Source organism: Miniopterus schreibersii (assembly GCF_964146895.1).
Source record: "Miniopterus schreibersii genome assembly, chromosome: 10".
Lineage (NCBI taxonomy): Eukaryota > Metazoa > Chordata > Mammalia > Chiroptera > Miniopteridae > Miniopterus > Miniopterus schreibersii.
Window position 1 is genome coordinate 58,283,942 of NC_138110.1, and position 17,149 is coordinate 58,301,090.

General features: G+C 42.4%; 1 protein-coding gene across 1 annotated transcript in view; it reads left to right on the forward strand.

Moving 5' to 3' along the window:
- The first annotated feature begins 1,029 nt into the window (after window positions 1–1,029).
- SAMHD1 (SAM and HD domain containing deoxynucleoside triphosphate triphosphohydrolase 1) overlaps window positions 1,030–17,149 on the forward strand; it is a 41,478-nt gene continuing 25,358 nt past the window's right edge. The window contains exons 1-6 of the mRNA XM_081150145.1: window positions 1,030–1,377; window positions 7,493–7,559; window positions 8,781–8,850; window positions 13,254–13,414; window positions 15,349–15,464; window positions 16,952–17,022. Coding sequence (XP_081006271.1) covers window positions 1,170–1,377; window positions 7,493–7,559; window positions 8,781–8,850; window positions 13,254–13,414; window positions 15,349–15,464; window positions 16,952–17,022 — 693 coding nt within the window. The 5' untranslated portion in view covers window positions 1,030–1,169. The remainder of the gene's footprint in view (window positions 1,378–7,492; window positions 7,560–8,780; window positions 8,851–13,253; window positions 13,415–15,348; window positions 15,465–16,951; window positions 17,023–17,149) is intronic.

Below are 17,149 nucleotides of genomic sequence, written 5' to 3' on the forward strand. Positions count from 1 at the left end.
CCAGCCCGCATTGAACCTTTATGCCCATTCTTCCTCATTTTGCCTACTTCTGCATGTAATCTTTGTCCTTTTACCCAGTATAAGCAGCTGGTTTGTGACAGGGAGGGGATTAGAGCAGATTTTATGTGGATGACCCTCCTGCACTCCCATACTGCCAGCATTATTGGAATAAAAGTTCATATAGGATTCAATCCTATCTCTGCTGGCTCAAGTAGTGACCTGCAGCCTGGACCCCTGCGTGGTCGGTTTCACTTGATTATCTGCCTCATTCATCCTTTATCCCCTAGATGGGTGTATGGCTGGGGTGATATGAAGTTGTACTGGCTTTAGCAGTGGTGGTGGTTCTTTTACTCGTTATTCGCATGGGCAAGGATTTACAGGGAACTTAGGGTCCTGCCCCCCGAGTGGCTAAAGTGAGGGGGAGATGCCTGCCATTTTCTCAGGCTGTTACCACCAGGTAAAGTTGTGGAAAATAAATTTTAAGTAGTCAGACTGGCCCCTTCCTTTCTTCTGGGCGAGAGGAGTCTGAAGGCAGCTTCTGCAGGAGACCTGAGCACAGGCTGCGTTCCTGGGCGGGCGTCCCCGGGCCTCGCGCTGCCCAGCAGCACTGTAGACCCCGCGACGTGCAAGGGGACAACCTTCCCAACCAATTCGAGGTCATTCCACAGCCCTGCAGGTCAGCTTCTTGCCCACTTCTCTCCTAACTGGGAAGAGGCTGGCAGCCCGAGGGCCGCTTAGGCGGCTTCGCAGTCTGGGGCATCTGACACCGCGAAGCCTGGGGCGCTCACTTGGAGGAAGGCACCCTCAAGTCCCCACGAGAGCCCCCCCGACGGGCGGTGGCCCGACTTCCACGGGCGCGTGGGCACAGTCTTTTCTCGCTGCGGGCCTTACTAGCACCGCCCTTAGTTTTGCTTCTCGCCACTCAGTTTCCCGTAAACAGCGGGGCGACCCGGAGGACCTTTGGCCTGTCACTGCGCTTGCGCAAAGGGCTGCGCTATTAAAGCGGCTGGGCCGTCCGCCCCGGGCCTGAGCTGCCAGGGCGCCTGCGCCGACAAGGGGTGCTGGCAGCGCCGAGAGGACCCGCTGCCAGTGCAGAGCTGCCAGCGCGCCTGCGCGGGGACTGGGCGCCGGGGCTTTCGGCCGAGCGGCGCGGGACGCCGAGTGTAGCCATGCAGAGAACCGCCTCCGAGCAGCCGCACAAGCGGCCCCGGCGCGAGGGCGAGCCCCGCACGCCGCCAAACACCCCTTCCGCAGCGGCGGCCAGGGACGCGGGTCCCGAACTCCCCTCCGACGGCCGGACCTGGAACGCGGAGCAGGTGTGCTGCTTCCTAAGGCGCAATGGCTTCGAGGATCCCGCGCTGCTGGACCGCTTTCGAGGTAGCGGGGCTGGGGGGTGGGGGGAGCGGGGGCCCGAGGGACGGCGACCCGAGGCGGGGACAGCAGGCCTGAGGGAGGGCGCCCTCGGGCAGTGAGCAGGGGGCCTCGAAGAGGACCCAAAGCGGAGAAGGGAGACACGACTGGGGAGGCGCGAGAACCCGCGGACCTGAGGCGGGGGGCGCGCGGGGCGGGTGACCCGGGGCGGGAGCCCTTCTGAGAAGGGGCCCTGAGGCGGGGGGCGCCCCGGCCTGAAGCCCTGAGCTGGTGGAAGGAGAAACGCGGCGTCAGGGGCGGGGGTCCCGTGGGGAAGAAAGCTAACTTTGGGGGATGTGAACCTGGGCGGGGCAGTCGGTCTAAGTCTGTTGGGTTTCTTCAGGAACCTGCCACCCCAGCGCCCGGCGGGCGAGACTGGGGTCCCCGTTTTAGTCAGAAGCCCCTTTCCCCCGCCCTTGGTGAGAGGATGGCTGTTCACTCAGCCACCAGGCTCGAGAGACCCCTCTGCCGCCGCAGCTCCTTGAGCACTTTCCCCGATCGAGTTCTTTTGGGTGTTTTTAGGTTTCTGTTTCCTTCACACACACACACACACACAATTCCCCGAAACGTGGGCGTCTCCAAAAGGGGAGGGAACGTGGATTGATCACAGCTCCGGTCACCAGCCGTAGCATCCCGGGTTTGGGCTGCAGCCCTGTTTGTCGACCCGGCTGGCCGAGCTTGGTGGCGCTCGCCTCGCTCGCCTTCCTCGCGCTGAGGCTGCTCGCCGGGCTGGTGCCGTCCCACCGACTCCCGGGCCCGCGCCTCGGCCACGTCGCGTGGGGAGCTGTGCAGGTTGTGAGTTTCAGGCGGCGTTACCGGCTCACGTTCAGGCATCCTCGCGCTTGAAACCTACTCAACTTCCCCTAACGGTGTGAGGCTTGATTTGTCCGGCTTTCCCCTCGGCAGCGTGGGCTAGGGGGGCGGTGCGATTTGCACACTCCCTAAGCGTTTGCTGCCGTCGGTGCTTCCCTCTGCCGAGGCTGGGGGACTAGGGTGGGAGGGACTTCAGTGGTTCAACCTAAAGATAACTTGATGGGTATAGAAATCGCACTTCTGTTTTTCCCTTTCCCGCCGTTTGTTTTCCTACACTGCTGGGATTGGAATTTTTCTTTGAATAGCAACAAGTGGGAATGAAGGAGTTTTATGTTTTCTGTCTCCAAAATGCTATTGGCTGTGTTGGCTGTCTGTTTCAAGGGTATTCTGTAGATTAATTCTTCAGCTTTCAAAATGACCTGTTCTTTTGAGCCCACAGTCTAATGCCAGTAAGAGACACTGCATGCTCTTAATTGGTAAACACTGATCAGGTGTTCACAGTTGCTCATTTCTTACGTTCTGCTTTGTCTTGACCAAACTTTAGTCAGGCTTCTCTTTCTCCTTCACGCTCCTGGGCTCTCTCTCTCTCCCTTGCTTCCAGAACTGAGCAAACACTAAAAAAGTGAAATGTGCCCCCTGAGTCGGCTTCTCCGGGAAACCAGCTGACCACAGCAGGACACTGCCCTGTCAGACCCCACTGGAGTCTCTTAAACTTCCAGAGATTCTGCTTATCTCCACTTGCCCCTCCTTTAGTCTATAAGAAGCACAAACCTTTTACTGTTTGATTTTGAGCCACTTACATATTTCTGAGATTGGAATGTTCTCACTACTGAAGTAGTCTTTCTAAATCCAGATTTGTTTTTATATGAGAAAACTAAGCACACGGTGCTGGGTCCCTTTCCTCAGGAAGGAATACAGTCTCACAGGAACCCTGAAATTTAGGGGTTATAATCCGCTTTTTTTTACAGGTGGTATGTTTGAGGTCCAACAGTGTTAACTAACTTTCCACAGGTCACACAGCTAGACAAAGGCAGAGCTGGATTTTAAGTTTTCAGACTCCAGAATTCATGCCAGCTATACCTTAATAAGTGTTCTTGTCAAAACCATTGGATTTCCCTCAACAGTAAGGGAACAAACAAACCAATTTAAAGGAAAAAAAAAAAAGGAGAGCATACTCAAAGTTATAAAATCAACTAAGAGCAAGGGGAAAAAATGGAAAAATGAGCAAAACACAGGAACAGACAATGGACAACCAGCCAGTAAACAGAAAAAGACATCATCTCAACAGTAATGTAAAAAATACTAATTTATTTTTAATTTAGTTTGGGAAATGTTTAAAGATTGATAATAGGTGACCTGGCTGGTGTGGCTCAGTGGGTTGGGCATTGTCCCTTGCACAGAAGGGTTACTGGTTTGATTTCTAGTCAGGGCACATATTCAGGTTGCAGGCTGGATCTCCAGTAGGGGGTGTTGCAGGAGGCTTCCAATCCATGGTTCTCTCATATTGATGTTTCTCTTTCTCCCTCTCCCTTCCTTTCTCTCTAAAAATCAGTACAAATATATATATTTTTTTAATTTATCTTTGTTGTTGAAAGTATTACAGGTGTCCCATTTTTCCCCCCATTGACCCCCTCCACTTCACTTCTACCTCCTCCCCAGGCCTTCACCCCATTATTGTCTGTGTCCATGGGTTATGCATACATGCATGTAACTTCTTTCATTAATCTCTTCCCACTCCCCACCCCCTTTCCCTCTTCCCTCTGAGATACAACAGTCTATTGTATGCTTCAATGTCTTTGGGTCTGTTTTGTTTGTCAGTTTCTTATGTTCATTAGCTTTATTGATTTCAGAGAGAGGAAGGAGAGGGAGAGAGAGAGATAGAAACATCAATGATGAGAGTCATTGATCGGCTGCAGCCCGCAACTCGGGCATGTGCCCTGACCGGGAATCGAACCCCGATCTCCTGGATCCTAGGTTGATGCTCAGCTGCTGAGCCATGCCCAGCTGGGCTCTTTTTAAAAAAAAAAAAAAATATATATATATATATATCTTTATTGATTTCAGAGAAAGGAAGGGAGAGGGAGAGAGAGAAACATCAATGATGAGGGTCGTCATTGATCTGCTGCCTCCTGCACGCCCCCTACTAGGGATTGGGCGTGCAACCCTGCATGTGCTTTGAACAGGAATTGAACTTCGATCTCCTGGATCTTAGATCGATGTTCAGCCACTGAGCCATGCCCAGCTGGGCTTAGCTTCTTCTTGAAGAAGACCCTTCAGCATTTCATGTAGTACTGGTTTGGTGGTGGTGAACTCCTTTAGCTTTTTTTTTAATCTGTGAAGCTCTTTATCTGACCTTCAGTTCTAAATGATATTTTTGCTGGGTAGAGTAATCTTGGTTGTAGGTTCTTGCTTTTCATCACTTTGAATATTTCTTGCAATCCCTTCTGGCCTGCAAAGTTTCTGTTGAACAATCAGCTGACAGTCTTATGGGTGCTCCCTTGTAGGTAACTAACTGCTTTTCTCTTGCTGCTTTTAAGATTCTCTGTCTTTAACCTTTGGCGTTTTAATTATGATGTGTCTTGCTGTGGGCCTCTTTGGGTTCCTCTTGTTTGGGACCCTCTGTGCTTCCTGGACTTGTAAGTCTATTTCTTTCATCAGGTAGGGAAAGTTTTCTGTCATTATTTTTTCAAATAGGTTTTCAATTTCTTGCTCTTTTTCATCTCCTTCTGGCACTCCCATAATACAGATGTTGAGCTGCTTGAAGTTGTCCCAGAGATTCCTACACTATCTTCATATTTCTGGATTCTTTTTTCTTTTTGCTCTTCTGATTGGGTGTTTTTTGTTTCCTCATGTTCCAAATTGCTGATTTGATTCATGGCATCCCCTACTCTACTCTTGATTCCCTGTAAATTATTCTTCCTTTCAGTTAGTGTAGCCTTCATTTCTGACTGGTTATTATGTTATTGATTATCTCACTAGTTTCCTTAGTAGTCTTACTAAGATCCTTGAGCATCCTTATAACCATTATTCTGAACTCTGTATCTAGTAGCTTGCTTGGCTCCATTTCATTTAGTTCTTTTTCTGGAGAGTTCTTCTGTTCTTTCATTTGTGACATGTTTCTTTGCCTCCACATTTTGGCTACTCCCAAGTGTTTATTTCTATGTATTAGGTAGAGCTGCTATGTCTCCTGGAATTTGTAAAGTGGCTTTGTGTAGTAGGTGTCGTATAGGGTCCAGTGGCTCAGCCTCCCCAGTCACCTGAGCTGGGCCTTAAAGGTGCTCCCCTGTGTGGGCTGTGTGCTGTCTCCTGTTGTAGTTGAGCCTTGATTGCTGTTGGCATCCCTGGGAAGAATTGACCCTCAGGCCAATCAGCTGTGAGGACCACTTGCAACTACAGCTCAGAAGCTGCTGTGCTGGAGACACCCCTATGGAGCAGGATTTACTTCAGTGCAGCTTTGGTGTTCACCGAGTGCACCCCTTGAGTGTGTCACTCGTGGATGTGGTAGGGTTATAATCTAGCGTGGTCGAAGCTGACCACCAGGTACACTGTCTCTGGGGCCTCCTGGGATATGCAAAGCCAGCCTCTGCCTGTGCCCTGCCCAGGGCCACCCAGCATGAGTTACACAGCAGTCCATAGAAGGCTGCTACTTGTGCTGGGCTTGGAGGTGTCCAGGAGAGGCCAACCTATGAACCAATGTAGGCTGCTGCTAGTGCCAGGCCTGGGGCCACTTATAAAGTCCTATGGGTCACGCTGAGGTCAGCTGCTGCTTGTTTGAGAGATTTTAGGAAAGCCCCAAGCGTGAGGCTAGAGAGGCCACTTGCATAGAGAAGCCCCTGGAAATGGCTTGGATGAGCTTGAGGGAGGGGTGGGGTCTCCATAAATCACCAGGGCAGGGTGAAAGGTGTGAGTGAGGTTTATGGAGATTCAAATATGGCGCCTGCCTGCTGGCTCTGTGTGGGGAGGGCTCATCAAAGGAGCAGTGGCCTCTGCCAGCTCTTCTGTCTGTGAGAAAGCTTACCCTCCAGCTCTGGCCCTGATTCCAGGCAAGTTAGTTCCTCCCCGAATGTCCCAGTTTCCTTTCAAGCTGCTGCCCAGCGCTAGAGCTCAGAGGGAGCACGTCTGAGTAAGTACATGTGCCACCCAGGAGCCCTTTTAGAGGAGCTACCTGGGACTCCTGCAGCTTCCACATTATGCAGCCTCAATCCCCATTGGTTTTTATAGCCTGAAATTGTGGGGACTTCTCTTCCCTGCCCTGGAATCCTGGGCTAGGAGGTCTGATGTGGGGCTGGGACCCCTTGCTCCTCTGGGAAACCTCCACCGCTGAGATAGCCCTCCTGGTTTTAAAAAGTGGCATCTGGGTGTGGTGTCTCAGCCCAGTCTGCCGCGATTGGGCACAGATTCTGCCCTGAGTCTCCGCCCTTCCTACCGGTCTCAGTGCTTCTTCAATTCCCTAGTTGTAGGACTTCCGTTCTGCTAGAATTCAGGAGGTCCTGAATGATGGTGATTCTGTATTTTAGTTGTAATTTTGATGTGGTTATGGGATGCGGCAGGTACTTCGTTTACCTGTGCCACCATATTGTTGTCTCCAACACAAATATTTTTTAAAAGATTCATAATAGGAGAAATGGGTAATACAATAAAGTTCATGAAATTGTCAGTAGAGTGGGGAAAAATAGATTATTAACAACATAACTGCGTAAAACTACATAATTGCGTAGATAAATCTCATGAATGATAGCCACAATGTTAACAGTGGTTATAAGGAGAATTTAAGTAAGTTTTGAGCCCGGCTGAGTGTGGCTCAGTGGTTGAGCATCGACCTATGACCCAGGAGGTCGTGGTTCGATTCCCAGTCAGGGCATATGCGCGGGTTATGGACTCCATCCCCAGTGAGGGGCTTGCAAGAGGCAGTGGATCAGTGACTCTTTCATCATTGATGTTTCTGTCTCTCTCTCTCCCTCTCCCTTTCTCTCTGTGAAATCAATAAATATATATCTTTTTTAAAAAAATAAGTTTTGATATTTTATGCTTTATATTTTTTTATTGTTTGGATTTCTTACATTGAATAATTTTTTATGATAATTAAAATTAAGACATTCCCAGTGGCAAATCAGAAAAGTGGTATTTGACACAGTCCTTTGCCTGTAATGGGTGCACTCAATATATGTTTATCTGAGTAAATTCTGGGGGATCCAAATTGAAAGAAATTGAAAATCATATGTTGTAAGTACTGAAACCATTCATTTCTTTTTTACCTTTTCCTCCATAGAAAAGAATATCACAGGTTCATTACTACTCTATCTTGATGAGTCTCATCTTGATAACCTGGGAATAAGGTAAGAATGATAAAATTCACACTGTAACCAACCACGCTTGTGACCTTTTTATTTAACTTTGAGGGACAAAGCTCAATATTGCTGGTATTAACATTTTAAATCTAGAAAGTGTTTTAAAACAATCCACTGCCTGTTGGTTAACACAGATGTTTTTGTTTGTATTTCCTGTGTAAATTCTATGTTTCATATTATTAATGATTCCCGTTTTTTAAAATTTTGCTGACGAACCTCCGTGAAGTTGATGGTGACCAACTTTTTACTCTCAATTTCAGGATAATTGAATTATACACACCAGAATATAGGTAAAAACTGATAGGAGCAAAAATGTTGGCAAGAAAAATTAAGGCTAGAATCCTATCTTGATCATATTTTTAGGTCTTCTTAAAGCTATCTTAAGACTGCAAGGTATCCCTGCTATTAGATTTAGAGAGACAAAGTAGTTTGGCACTTTTTAGTTGTCTGATTTGGGACAAGTTATTTAACCTTCAGTTTCTGCACCTGTGAAATGAATAATAATAATAAGGCAACATATTTAAGTGATTAGCATATGATAAGCCCTTGATAAGTGATATATATGTTTATTATGTATATAGATCCTTATGTATGGCTGGAGGTTCTAAGGTCTAGATTAGTACGGGTATCCTTTTTAAATACCTCAGTTGAGGCCCTGTCCAGGTAGCTCAGTTTGTTAGAGCGTCATCCCCATATGCCAAGGATGTGGGTTTGATCTCTGGTCAGGGCACATACAAGAATCAACCATTAACCAATGAATGCATAAATAAGTGGAACAACAAATTGATGTTTCTCTCTCTCTCTCTCTAAAAATCAATAAATAAAAATATCAAAAAACTCAGTTGAGGCAATATTTAAATATTCCTTAAAATGGAGATTGCGTCTTTAAAAGAATTGACAACAGTGGTGAAATGTAGTCTTTTCTTCATGAATTCTACTTAGTTAAATGTTGTTTGTAGTAACAATAATGAAAGAATTGAAACAAGGGATTATCCTGAATTGCTTCTTTTACTTGTTGCTTAATACTCGATAACAGAAGCAAAGGAAGGAGGGAGTTTCTAGAAGGAGTAAATTTGAATTATTAATCCTTTTAATCTGACTTCTCTTTCTAGTGTATATAATCTAGAGTTGATTATATACTATTATATACTCTTATCGATTATTATTAAGCAAATAATGATAGATCTACTTATCCTATTATAATTTTAGTTCCCTGTGGGAGAGAAAGAAGCTGCTTAATTCTATCGGACTGATTCAAACTCATGGTGATAGAGTGAAGGTAAGAGGAATCTAAGTTTATTATGTTTTTTTTACTATAAAGTGAGATAACTCAGTTATCTAGATTCATTTTAAAAAGAATAGAAGGAAATCTGCTTCTCAGTAATAGGATTGTGACTAATAGATTTTGACTTTTCTAAACTTTCTGCATTTCTAAAATAAGTACAGAATATTTAAATCAAAGGAAAACTGAAATATTTAAGCACACAGAAAAGCACAAATAGACCACTACCCAGCCTATCAAATCTTAACATTTTGCCCAGTTTGCTGCAAATCTGTTGTTTTTAGAGCAAAATATTAGAATGGAAGAGTTCCTTTGTACTCTTCCTGGATTCTGTTTCCATCTTTTCTTCCTCAAAAGGAGTCACCATCCTGAATTGGTGTTTAATAATTTTTATGAATGGCCCTGGCTGGTATGGCTCAGTTGGTTGGAGCAAAGTCCCATACCCCAAAAGGCTGAGTGTTCGTTTTCCGGTCAGGTTACATACCCAGGCTGTGGGTTTGAACCCCAGTCGGGTGCCTGTGGAGGCAACCTATTGATGTTTCTCTCTTTCTCTCTCCCTTCCCCTCTTCTCTAAAATCAATAAGCATGTCCTTGGGTGTCCTTGGGTAAGGATTAAAAATAATAATAATAAGTTTCTTGAATGTTTTGTACTTTTACTACATATTTGTGTATAGCCATAAATAATGTAGTTTTACATTTTTTAATTTTATATAAATCATATTTCACTGTAAGTATCCTTCTAAACTTTCATTTAACATTATATTCATCTGAGGATATATTGTTTATTGGTTTTAGACAGAGAGGAGGGGAGAGAACAGGGGAGAGGAGAGCGGGGTGGGGGGATAGGGAGAAAAAAACATCAGTTGGTTGTCTCCGAAACCTCGGTATGTGCTCTGACGGAATTGAACCTGCTACCCTTTGGTGCACAGGATGATGCTCCAACCAACTCATCCACACTGCCCAGGGCTAACATTATATTTCTGAGAATCATCCACATCAACACAAATAGTCTAAGTTACCACCCTCAACCACAGAATAACTTTTATTTTATTTTATTAACTTTAGAGATGGGGGGGGGGAGAGAGAGAAAGAGAGAAAGAGAAACATTGATTCAAGAGAAACACCAATGGGTTGCCTCCTGCATGCACCCCGACTGGGGATCGAACTCACAACCTGGGTGTGTACCCTGACCGGAATCGAACCAGCAACCTTTCAGTGCACAGGAAGACTCCCAACCCACTGAGCCACACCAGCCAGGGCTATTCTTTTTCTTTCTTTTTTTTAACAGTTTTAATGTGATACAATTCACATAACTTAAAATTCACTTGTTTAAATGTTTTTTAAAAGGTCCACAAGGTTGTTCAGTCATCATTATAATATAATATAATATAATTTAAATTATAAGAGTTCTTTATATATTCTGGATATAAGTTCTTTATACAATCTGGATGTATATATCAGATACATGGTATGCAAATTTTTCTCCCATTCTCTGGATTTTCCTTTTTACTTTCTTTTTTTTAAAAATTTATTTATTTTAATATATCTTTATTGATTTCAGATGGAGAGGAAGGGAGAAGGAGAGAGAGAGTTGAAACATCAATGATGAGAGCGTTGTCATTGATCGGATACTTCCTGCACGTCCCAATTGGGGATCTAGCCCATAACCTGGGCATGTACCCTGACCAGGAATCGAACCACCATCTGCTGGATCCTAGGCCAATGCTCAACAGCTGAGCCATGCCCAGCTGGGCTTTTTTACTTTCTTAGTAGTATTTTTTGGAGCACAAAAGTTTTTAAATTTTTTTTTTTAATCTTTACTGTTGAAAGTATTACAGGTGTCCCATTTTTTCCCCCCATTGACTCCCTCCACCTCGTTTCCACCCCCTCCCCAGGCCTTCACCCCATTATTGTCTGTGTCCATGGCTTATGCATACATGCATATAACTTCTTTGGTTAATCTCTTCCCATCCCCCACCCCCATGCCCCTTCCCTCTTCCTTCTGAGATACAGCTATACATTTAAGAAAAATTAATAAAAACAAGTAAGAGAATGATTTTACAACATGCTTATTCCAGTTCAGGATTTCATGTGGCTGGACCCTGTCCTGGCAGCTCAGGGTGCAAGGTGGGAACCAACCCTGGATGGTATGCCCTTCCATCACAGCGTACACTCACATGCACATCCACACTCACTCAGACATGTAGACATGCCATTGAACCTCATGTACACGTCTCTGGGGTGTGAGAGGAAACTGGAGCACCTGGAGAAAACCCATGCAGACGTGGGGAGACCATGCATACTCTACACAGACAGTGGCCTTTGCCAGGAACCTTTTTTCCCCCCTTATCAACATTATAAGGAAAAAATGTTTATTGAAATGATGTTATTCAATGACCGGCTCTTTATGATTTTCATGTGTTTTAAGATTTTGGAACTTGTTCTTTTCTGTAGGGATAGTCACAGGGTTGAATTATGACATTTATGGGTCCTTCTACTCTGATATTTTGATATCATTTTTGGTGTATTATTAGAGGTGACTAAAATCAATATCTTTTATAATAATTATAAAGTGGTTTTATAGAGCAGGGTGAAAAAATTCATATTCGTCAAATATCAAGCATAAATCAAATCTTTATTAATGTACAAACATATTGTTGAACAAAGTTGTAAATTGTAGTCATTACTTGACTCAGGCTGTTGGTACCCAATTTGAATTGAGCTGTTTTTAAACTCATAGCCAGCATGTTCAAATGTTGGCTCAGATGACCCCTTTAAGCTTATTTACAGCACTGAGCTTCTGTAATTTTTTTTTTAATGTTTTTATTGATTTCAGAGAGAGGAAGGAAGAGGGAGAGAGAAACAGAAACATCAATGATGAGAGTCATTGATCAGCTGCCTCCTGCATGCCCCCTACTGGGGATTGAGCCCACATCCCAGGCATGTGCCCTGACTGGGAATCAAACCGTGACCTCCTGGTTCATAGGCCCACGCTCAACCACTGAGCCACGCTGGCTGAGCTGTAATTCATATTTTATATATTTCTGTGTATGGATGTGGTACACTTTAACTGTAAAGCATGTTAACATACATTACTTGGCAATAGTGGTTCAACAGTAGTCATTGAAAAACCGATGTGCCAGACACACAGCATGATGGGTTCTGAGAACATGGCAGTCAACAAGATAGACAAGGTTCTTCACCTCCCAGAATTCCATATATTTTTAAGGAACTTCAATTTGAAGCAGTTTGAAAATCAGATTAGATCATTTATCAGGCTCCTTTTTTATTCTATAGCTTTCTCTTAAAAAGTCAGTTATGGACAATTAAGAAAAATGTGTCTTTAAAGAAACATAGGACCCTAGCTGGTGTGTCTCAGTGGTTAGAGCGTCAGCCTGCTGACTGAAGGGTCCCGGGTTCGATTCTGACCAAGGGCACGTACCTTGGTTGCACTCTCAATCCCCAGCCCCATGGGGTAGGCAACTAATTGATGTGTCTTTCTCGCATCGATGTTTTTCTTTCTCTCCTCCCCCTCCTTCTACTTTTTCTGAAAAGCAATGGAAGAACTATCCTCAGGTGAGGATTAAAAAAAAAGAAAGAAAAAATTAAGAAACAAAGACGAGCATTAAATCTTCACCCATATTTAAAGCTCCTGTTTAAGTTTACAGTAATAAGTAATTGTGAATTTATCTTTACTAAGTATACGTATTTCTGAGTGACATTATAAGTACTATAGAATTTTATGATTACTTACCCATATGGTAGAAGGGTTTCTTTTCTTTCCTTTTTTTTTTCCCTTCCCTTCCCTTCCCTTCCCTTCCCTTCCCTTCCCTTCCCTTCCCTTCCCTTCCCTTCCCTTCCCTTCCCTTCCCTTCCATTTCCATTTCCATTTCCATTTCCATTTCCATTTCCATTTCCATTTCCATTTCCATTTCCATTTCCATTTCCATTTCTCTTTCCATTTTTCTCTTTTCTTTCTTAGGATTTTAGTGATGGGTACTATATAGATACATTCAGAAAAAAATTTAGAAACAGTGCCAGTAGTAATATGGCTTATGTGATCTGAATGAATGTGTTAAATGAGTATGTTTAACTTGAATCCAAAACTAACTTATTAAAGGCTAATTAAATAATATATGTAATAAAAAGGTTGAAATCCTTATCTTTCTGTTGTTAGAATCCATTAGAAGAAGTAAAATATATCCTGATCTAATGTACTGACCTGTCTGGTAGTGATATCTAAATAAGATAATGATATTAGTATCTTGTCATTTCCCTTATTATTAGTCTTGAGAACAATTAAACAGCTTTGACTTTGCACTGTGATAGGCATGGCTGCATAAAAATTTTAGATAGAGTTATGTATTGTTACTTATGTTAGTTTAAACATAATTTTCTAGGTAATTAATGATCCTATCCATGGCCATATTGGATTTCACCCTCTCCTTGTCCGAATCATCGACACACCTCAATTTCAACGGCTTCGATATATTAAACAGTTGGGAGGCGCTTACTATGTTTTCCCAGGAGCTTCACACAATCGATTTGAACACAGTCTAGGGTAAGAAGGGGATTGGTTTCGGGAGCTGACAGTTACATATTAAGTACCTTTTCTGTCTCATGAAATGATTGTCTCATCTTTTAGAGGATAGTTTTATAAAAATGATAATACTATCCTTATTTTATTGATGAAAAAATTGAGGCTTTGATTTACTTTGCTGTATTTTATTTATTTTATGTACTTTTTGTTGTTGCTGTTAATCCTCACCTGAGGATACTTTTTCCATTGATTTTTTTTTTTTTTTTTTTAGAGAGAGTGGAAGGGGGGAGAGAGAGAAAGAGAGAAACAGCTATGTGAGAGAGACACATTGATTGATTGCCGCTCGCACATGTCCCAAACAGGCTGGGGAATGTACCTGAAACTGAAGTACAAGCCCTTGACCAGGAATTGAACGCTCGACCCTTGGGTGCGCAGGCTGACGCTCTAACCATGGAGCCACACACACCAGGGCTATTTTATGTACTCTTATAAGCCACCTCAGATCCTTCTTGGAAAAATAATGAAAGTGTCTATTGAGAGGTCATTTGGTTGAAATATTTGTGTTTAAATATTATTTTAAAAGCTAATAGGGTTGGCTACTGGTATAATTAACTTTCTGAGTTTGATTATTTAATTTTCTTATAGTCCCTGTTTAGTTGTGTGCAGATTGCCCTTTGAAAACAGGAAATGTGTAAATCAGATAATCATTCACAAGCTCAGAGAACATATGTATCTACTCAAATGTTCATTCATTCATCAACAAATATTTATTGAAAACTTACTAGATCCTACCAAACCAACAAGGTAGCAGTTGTCTTTATCCTCATGGAGCTCAGTGCTTAGAGAAGAAAGCTACTGTATTTATTCAGAAATTATTTTCAGGGGGAAGTGCTTAAAGTGCATATAACATTTGTTGGGCATTTTATCTTCAATCTGTGTTGTAAGCATTACAAAGCAGAAGTCCTGCTTATTTTTTTAAAAATTGTAGTAAAATACATAGAATGTAAAATTTACTTTCTTAACCATTTTTAAGTACACAGTTCAGTAGTGTTAAATATATCCACATTATTGTGCTACCAAGCTCCAGAGCCTTTTCATCTTGTAAAACCGAGACTCTATACCCCCCAAATTCTCCATTCCCCTCTCTCCCCAGCCCTGGACAACCACCATTCTATTTTCTGTTTCTATGAATTGGACCACTCTAGGTACCACATATAAGTGGTATCATACAGTGTTTGTCTTTTTGTGACTGGCTGTTTCACTTTGTATAATTTCCTCAAGGTTCCTCTGTGTTGGAGCCTATATCAGACTTTTCTTACTTTTTAAGATGTACTCTATTCCATTGTATGATACACTACATTTTGTTTATCCCTTTATCCATCAGTGGACACAGTTGTTTCTCCCTCTTTGGCTGTTATGAATAGTGCTGCTGTGAACACGAGTGTGCAAACATATCTTAAAGACCCTGCTTTCAGTTGTTTTGGGTATATACCCAGAAATGAAGTTGCTGAATCATATGGTAACTCTAGTTTTAATTTTTTGAGGAACCACCATACTGCTTTCCCTAGCAGCTGCACCATTATATATTTCCATTAAAAGTGTACAAGGGTTCCAGTTTCCCCACATCTAAGTTAACATTTGTTACTAATTATTTTTTGTTTGCTTGTTTTGTTTTTGGATAATAGCCATCCTAACTGGTGTGAGGCGTTATTTCATTGTGATTTTGATTTTGCATTTCCCTAATGATTAGTGATGCTGAGCCGAGAGGTCCTGGTTTTGGAATTCTGTTTGTGTGTCCCTGCCAAGTTCCCAAACACACACTATTCTGTTAAGTTGCCATAGAGATATAACATTTGAGAAACATTAAAGTTCTTCAGGACCCAAGTATCATTTATATCTTTCAAACAAAAGAGAGACCTTTTTGTTTTGTTTTGCTTTGTTTTTTTGTTCTACAGTGTAGGATATCTAGCAGGATGTCTAGTCCGAGAACTGAGTGAAAAACAACCAGAGCTGCAGATAAGTGAACGTGACATGCTCTGTGTTCAGATTGCTGGGCTTTGTCATGATCTCGGTAAGCTACCCAAAGAGCCAAGGCTGTTACGAAAAACCATGACATGTTACCTGTCTTTGAAATTAAAAAATCCAACTAACCAAGAGAAGTAAGAAAGTTGTGTTTTAATTCTTCAGTTAACATTAGTATAAATGTGCCATCGCATCCTCCTGGAATGATCCATAAGGCCATGGTGTTGCTATTCCATTGTTTTGTGGCCTTTCAGTGAATTTCCCGTGTTAAACATCATTGCTACAAGTTATTAGAAAGGACTTTGTGATAGTGAGGTATTTCTGACTACTCTGTTTAGGATGATGTGAATTTGGTTTTTCTTTTATCCTTCTTATTGAATAAAATGGCCATTTTATCTTCAGTTATTTTGTCAGATCCATTTTTCTTATACCTAGACTACATAATCTACCCTAGCAGATTAACAGCAGATTTAGAGAACTCCTTCTGCTTCCTGACCCATCTGAGGTCTTGGGCCACTTAAATCCAAGTAAAAGAATATTAACCTTTTCCTTTGACACAGAAAGAGAAAAGAGACCGTATTCTTTTATCACAGGAGTGTGACCCTGTCCTTGTAGTTTAGTCCTACCTATTGGAGGGCCCTGAGAATTTGTGTGTGCCCGTAGGGCAGGAAAGGGGAGGTGTCTGTGTTTCAATAGATACTTGAAGGGGTATCTTCAGCATGTCCTCCTGGAGATTTCAGTAGTTTTAATACTCCCCCAGATGATAACTATAACAGATTCCTGGTATTTTAAGAGGGAATCATTGGGAAACCTTTCCCAGTCCCCAGGAGTCTGAGTACTACGGTAACAAGCCTTTATGTACAAACTGCAATGTGCAAAAAGGCCCGGGGCTGGTCCAGGTGGGCTCCCTCTCCAGCCGAGTAATTCACTTCTACAGAAATTCTGATAATTCCAGAGTTTTGCCCCAACCAAATTTCATATTACTAAATGTTGTGAAATGTTAAAATCACTTATGATTAAGATAAACGTGATTTTCACTTTGGTGGGTCACATCGTTGGTTAAAAATCCCCAGGAAACAGCTCCCTTATGTGTATATTTATTCTAAGAATATTGCGTACATTATAAAATTTACATAAAAATAGATGTTTTTAAAGGATGAGAGTAATAAAGTTCTAATATTTTATTTTTGCATCCCAGTGGATTGTCTTAAAACTGCTATTTTAATACAGATATTCAACCTGCAGATGCCAAAAGTTTTTGTCATTAAAATTTTTTAAAGTTACACAAAACTATCTTTTCACCAGTTATGTGAGTTCTGGTGACTGAGAGACCCCTCTATGAAGAGCTTACTTTCCCATATCTTTCTGCTTCCTGTTCTCTTGTTTTTAGAAAATAGGAAGGAAGGATATATCCCTTTTTGTGATGTATTTATAGATTATTGATTTCTGTTGATATTAAAATTAAAACTAAAAAGATTTAAAAGATCAACTCAGTTTTTACATTTTTCTTATTCTAAGGCTGCTTTTGTTTTTAAGGTCATGGGCCATTTTCTCACATGTTTGATGGAAGATTTATTCCACTTGCTCGCCAAGATGTGAAATGGAAGGTATGTATTCACATATTCAGTAATCAACAAAATAAAGACTATTTAAGCAGCCATTTCTGTGTTATAGTATACTTCCCCATTACAGTTTTCAGGGTGCTTTCATATATGTATATGTTTTCATATATGT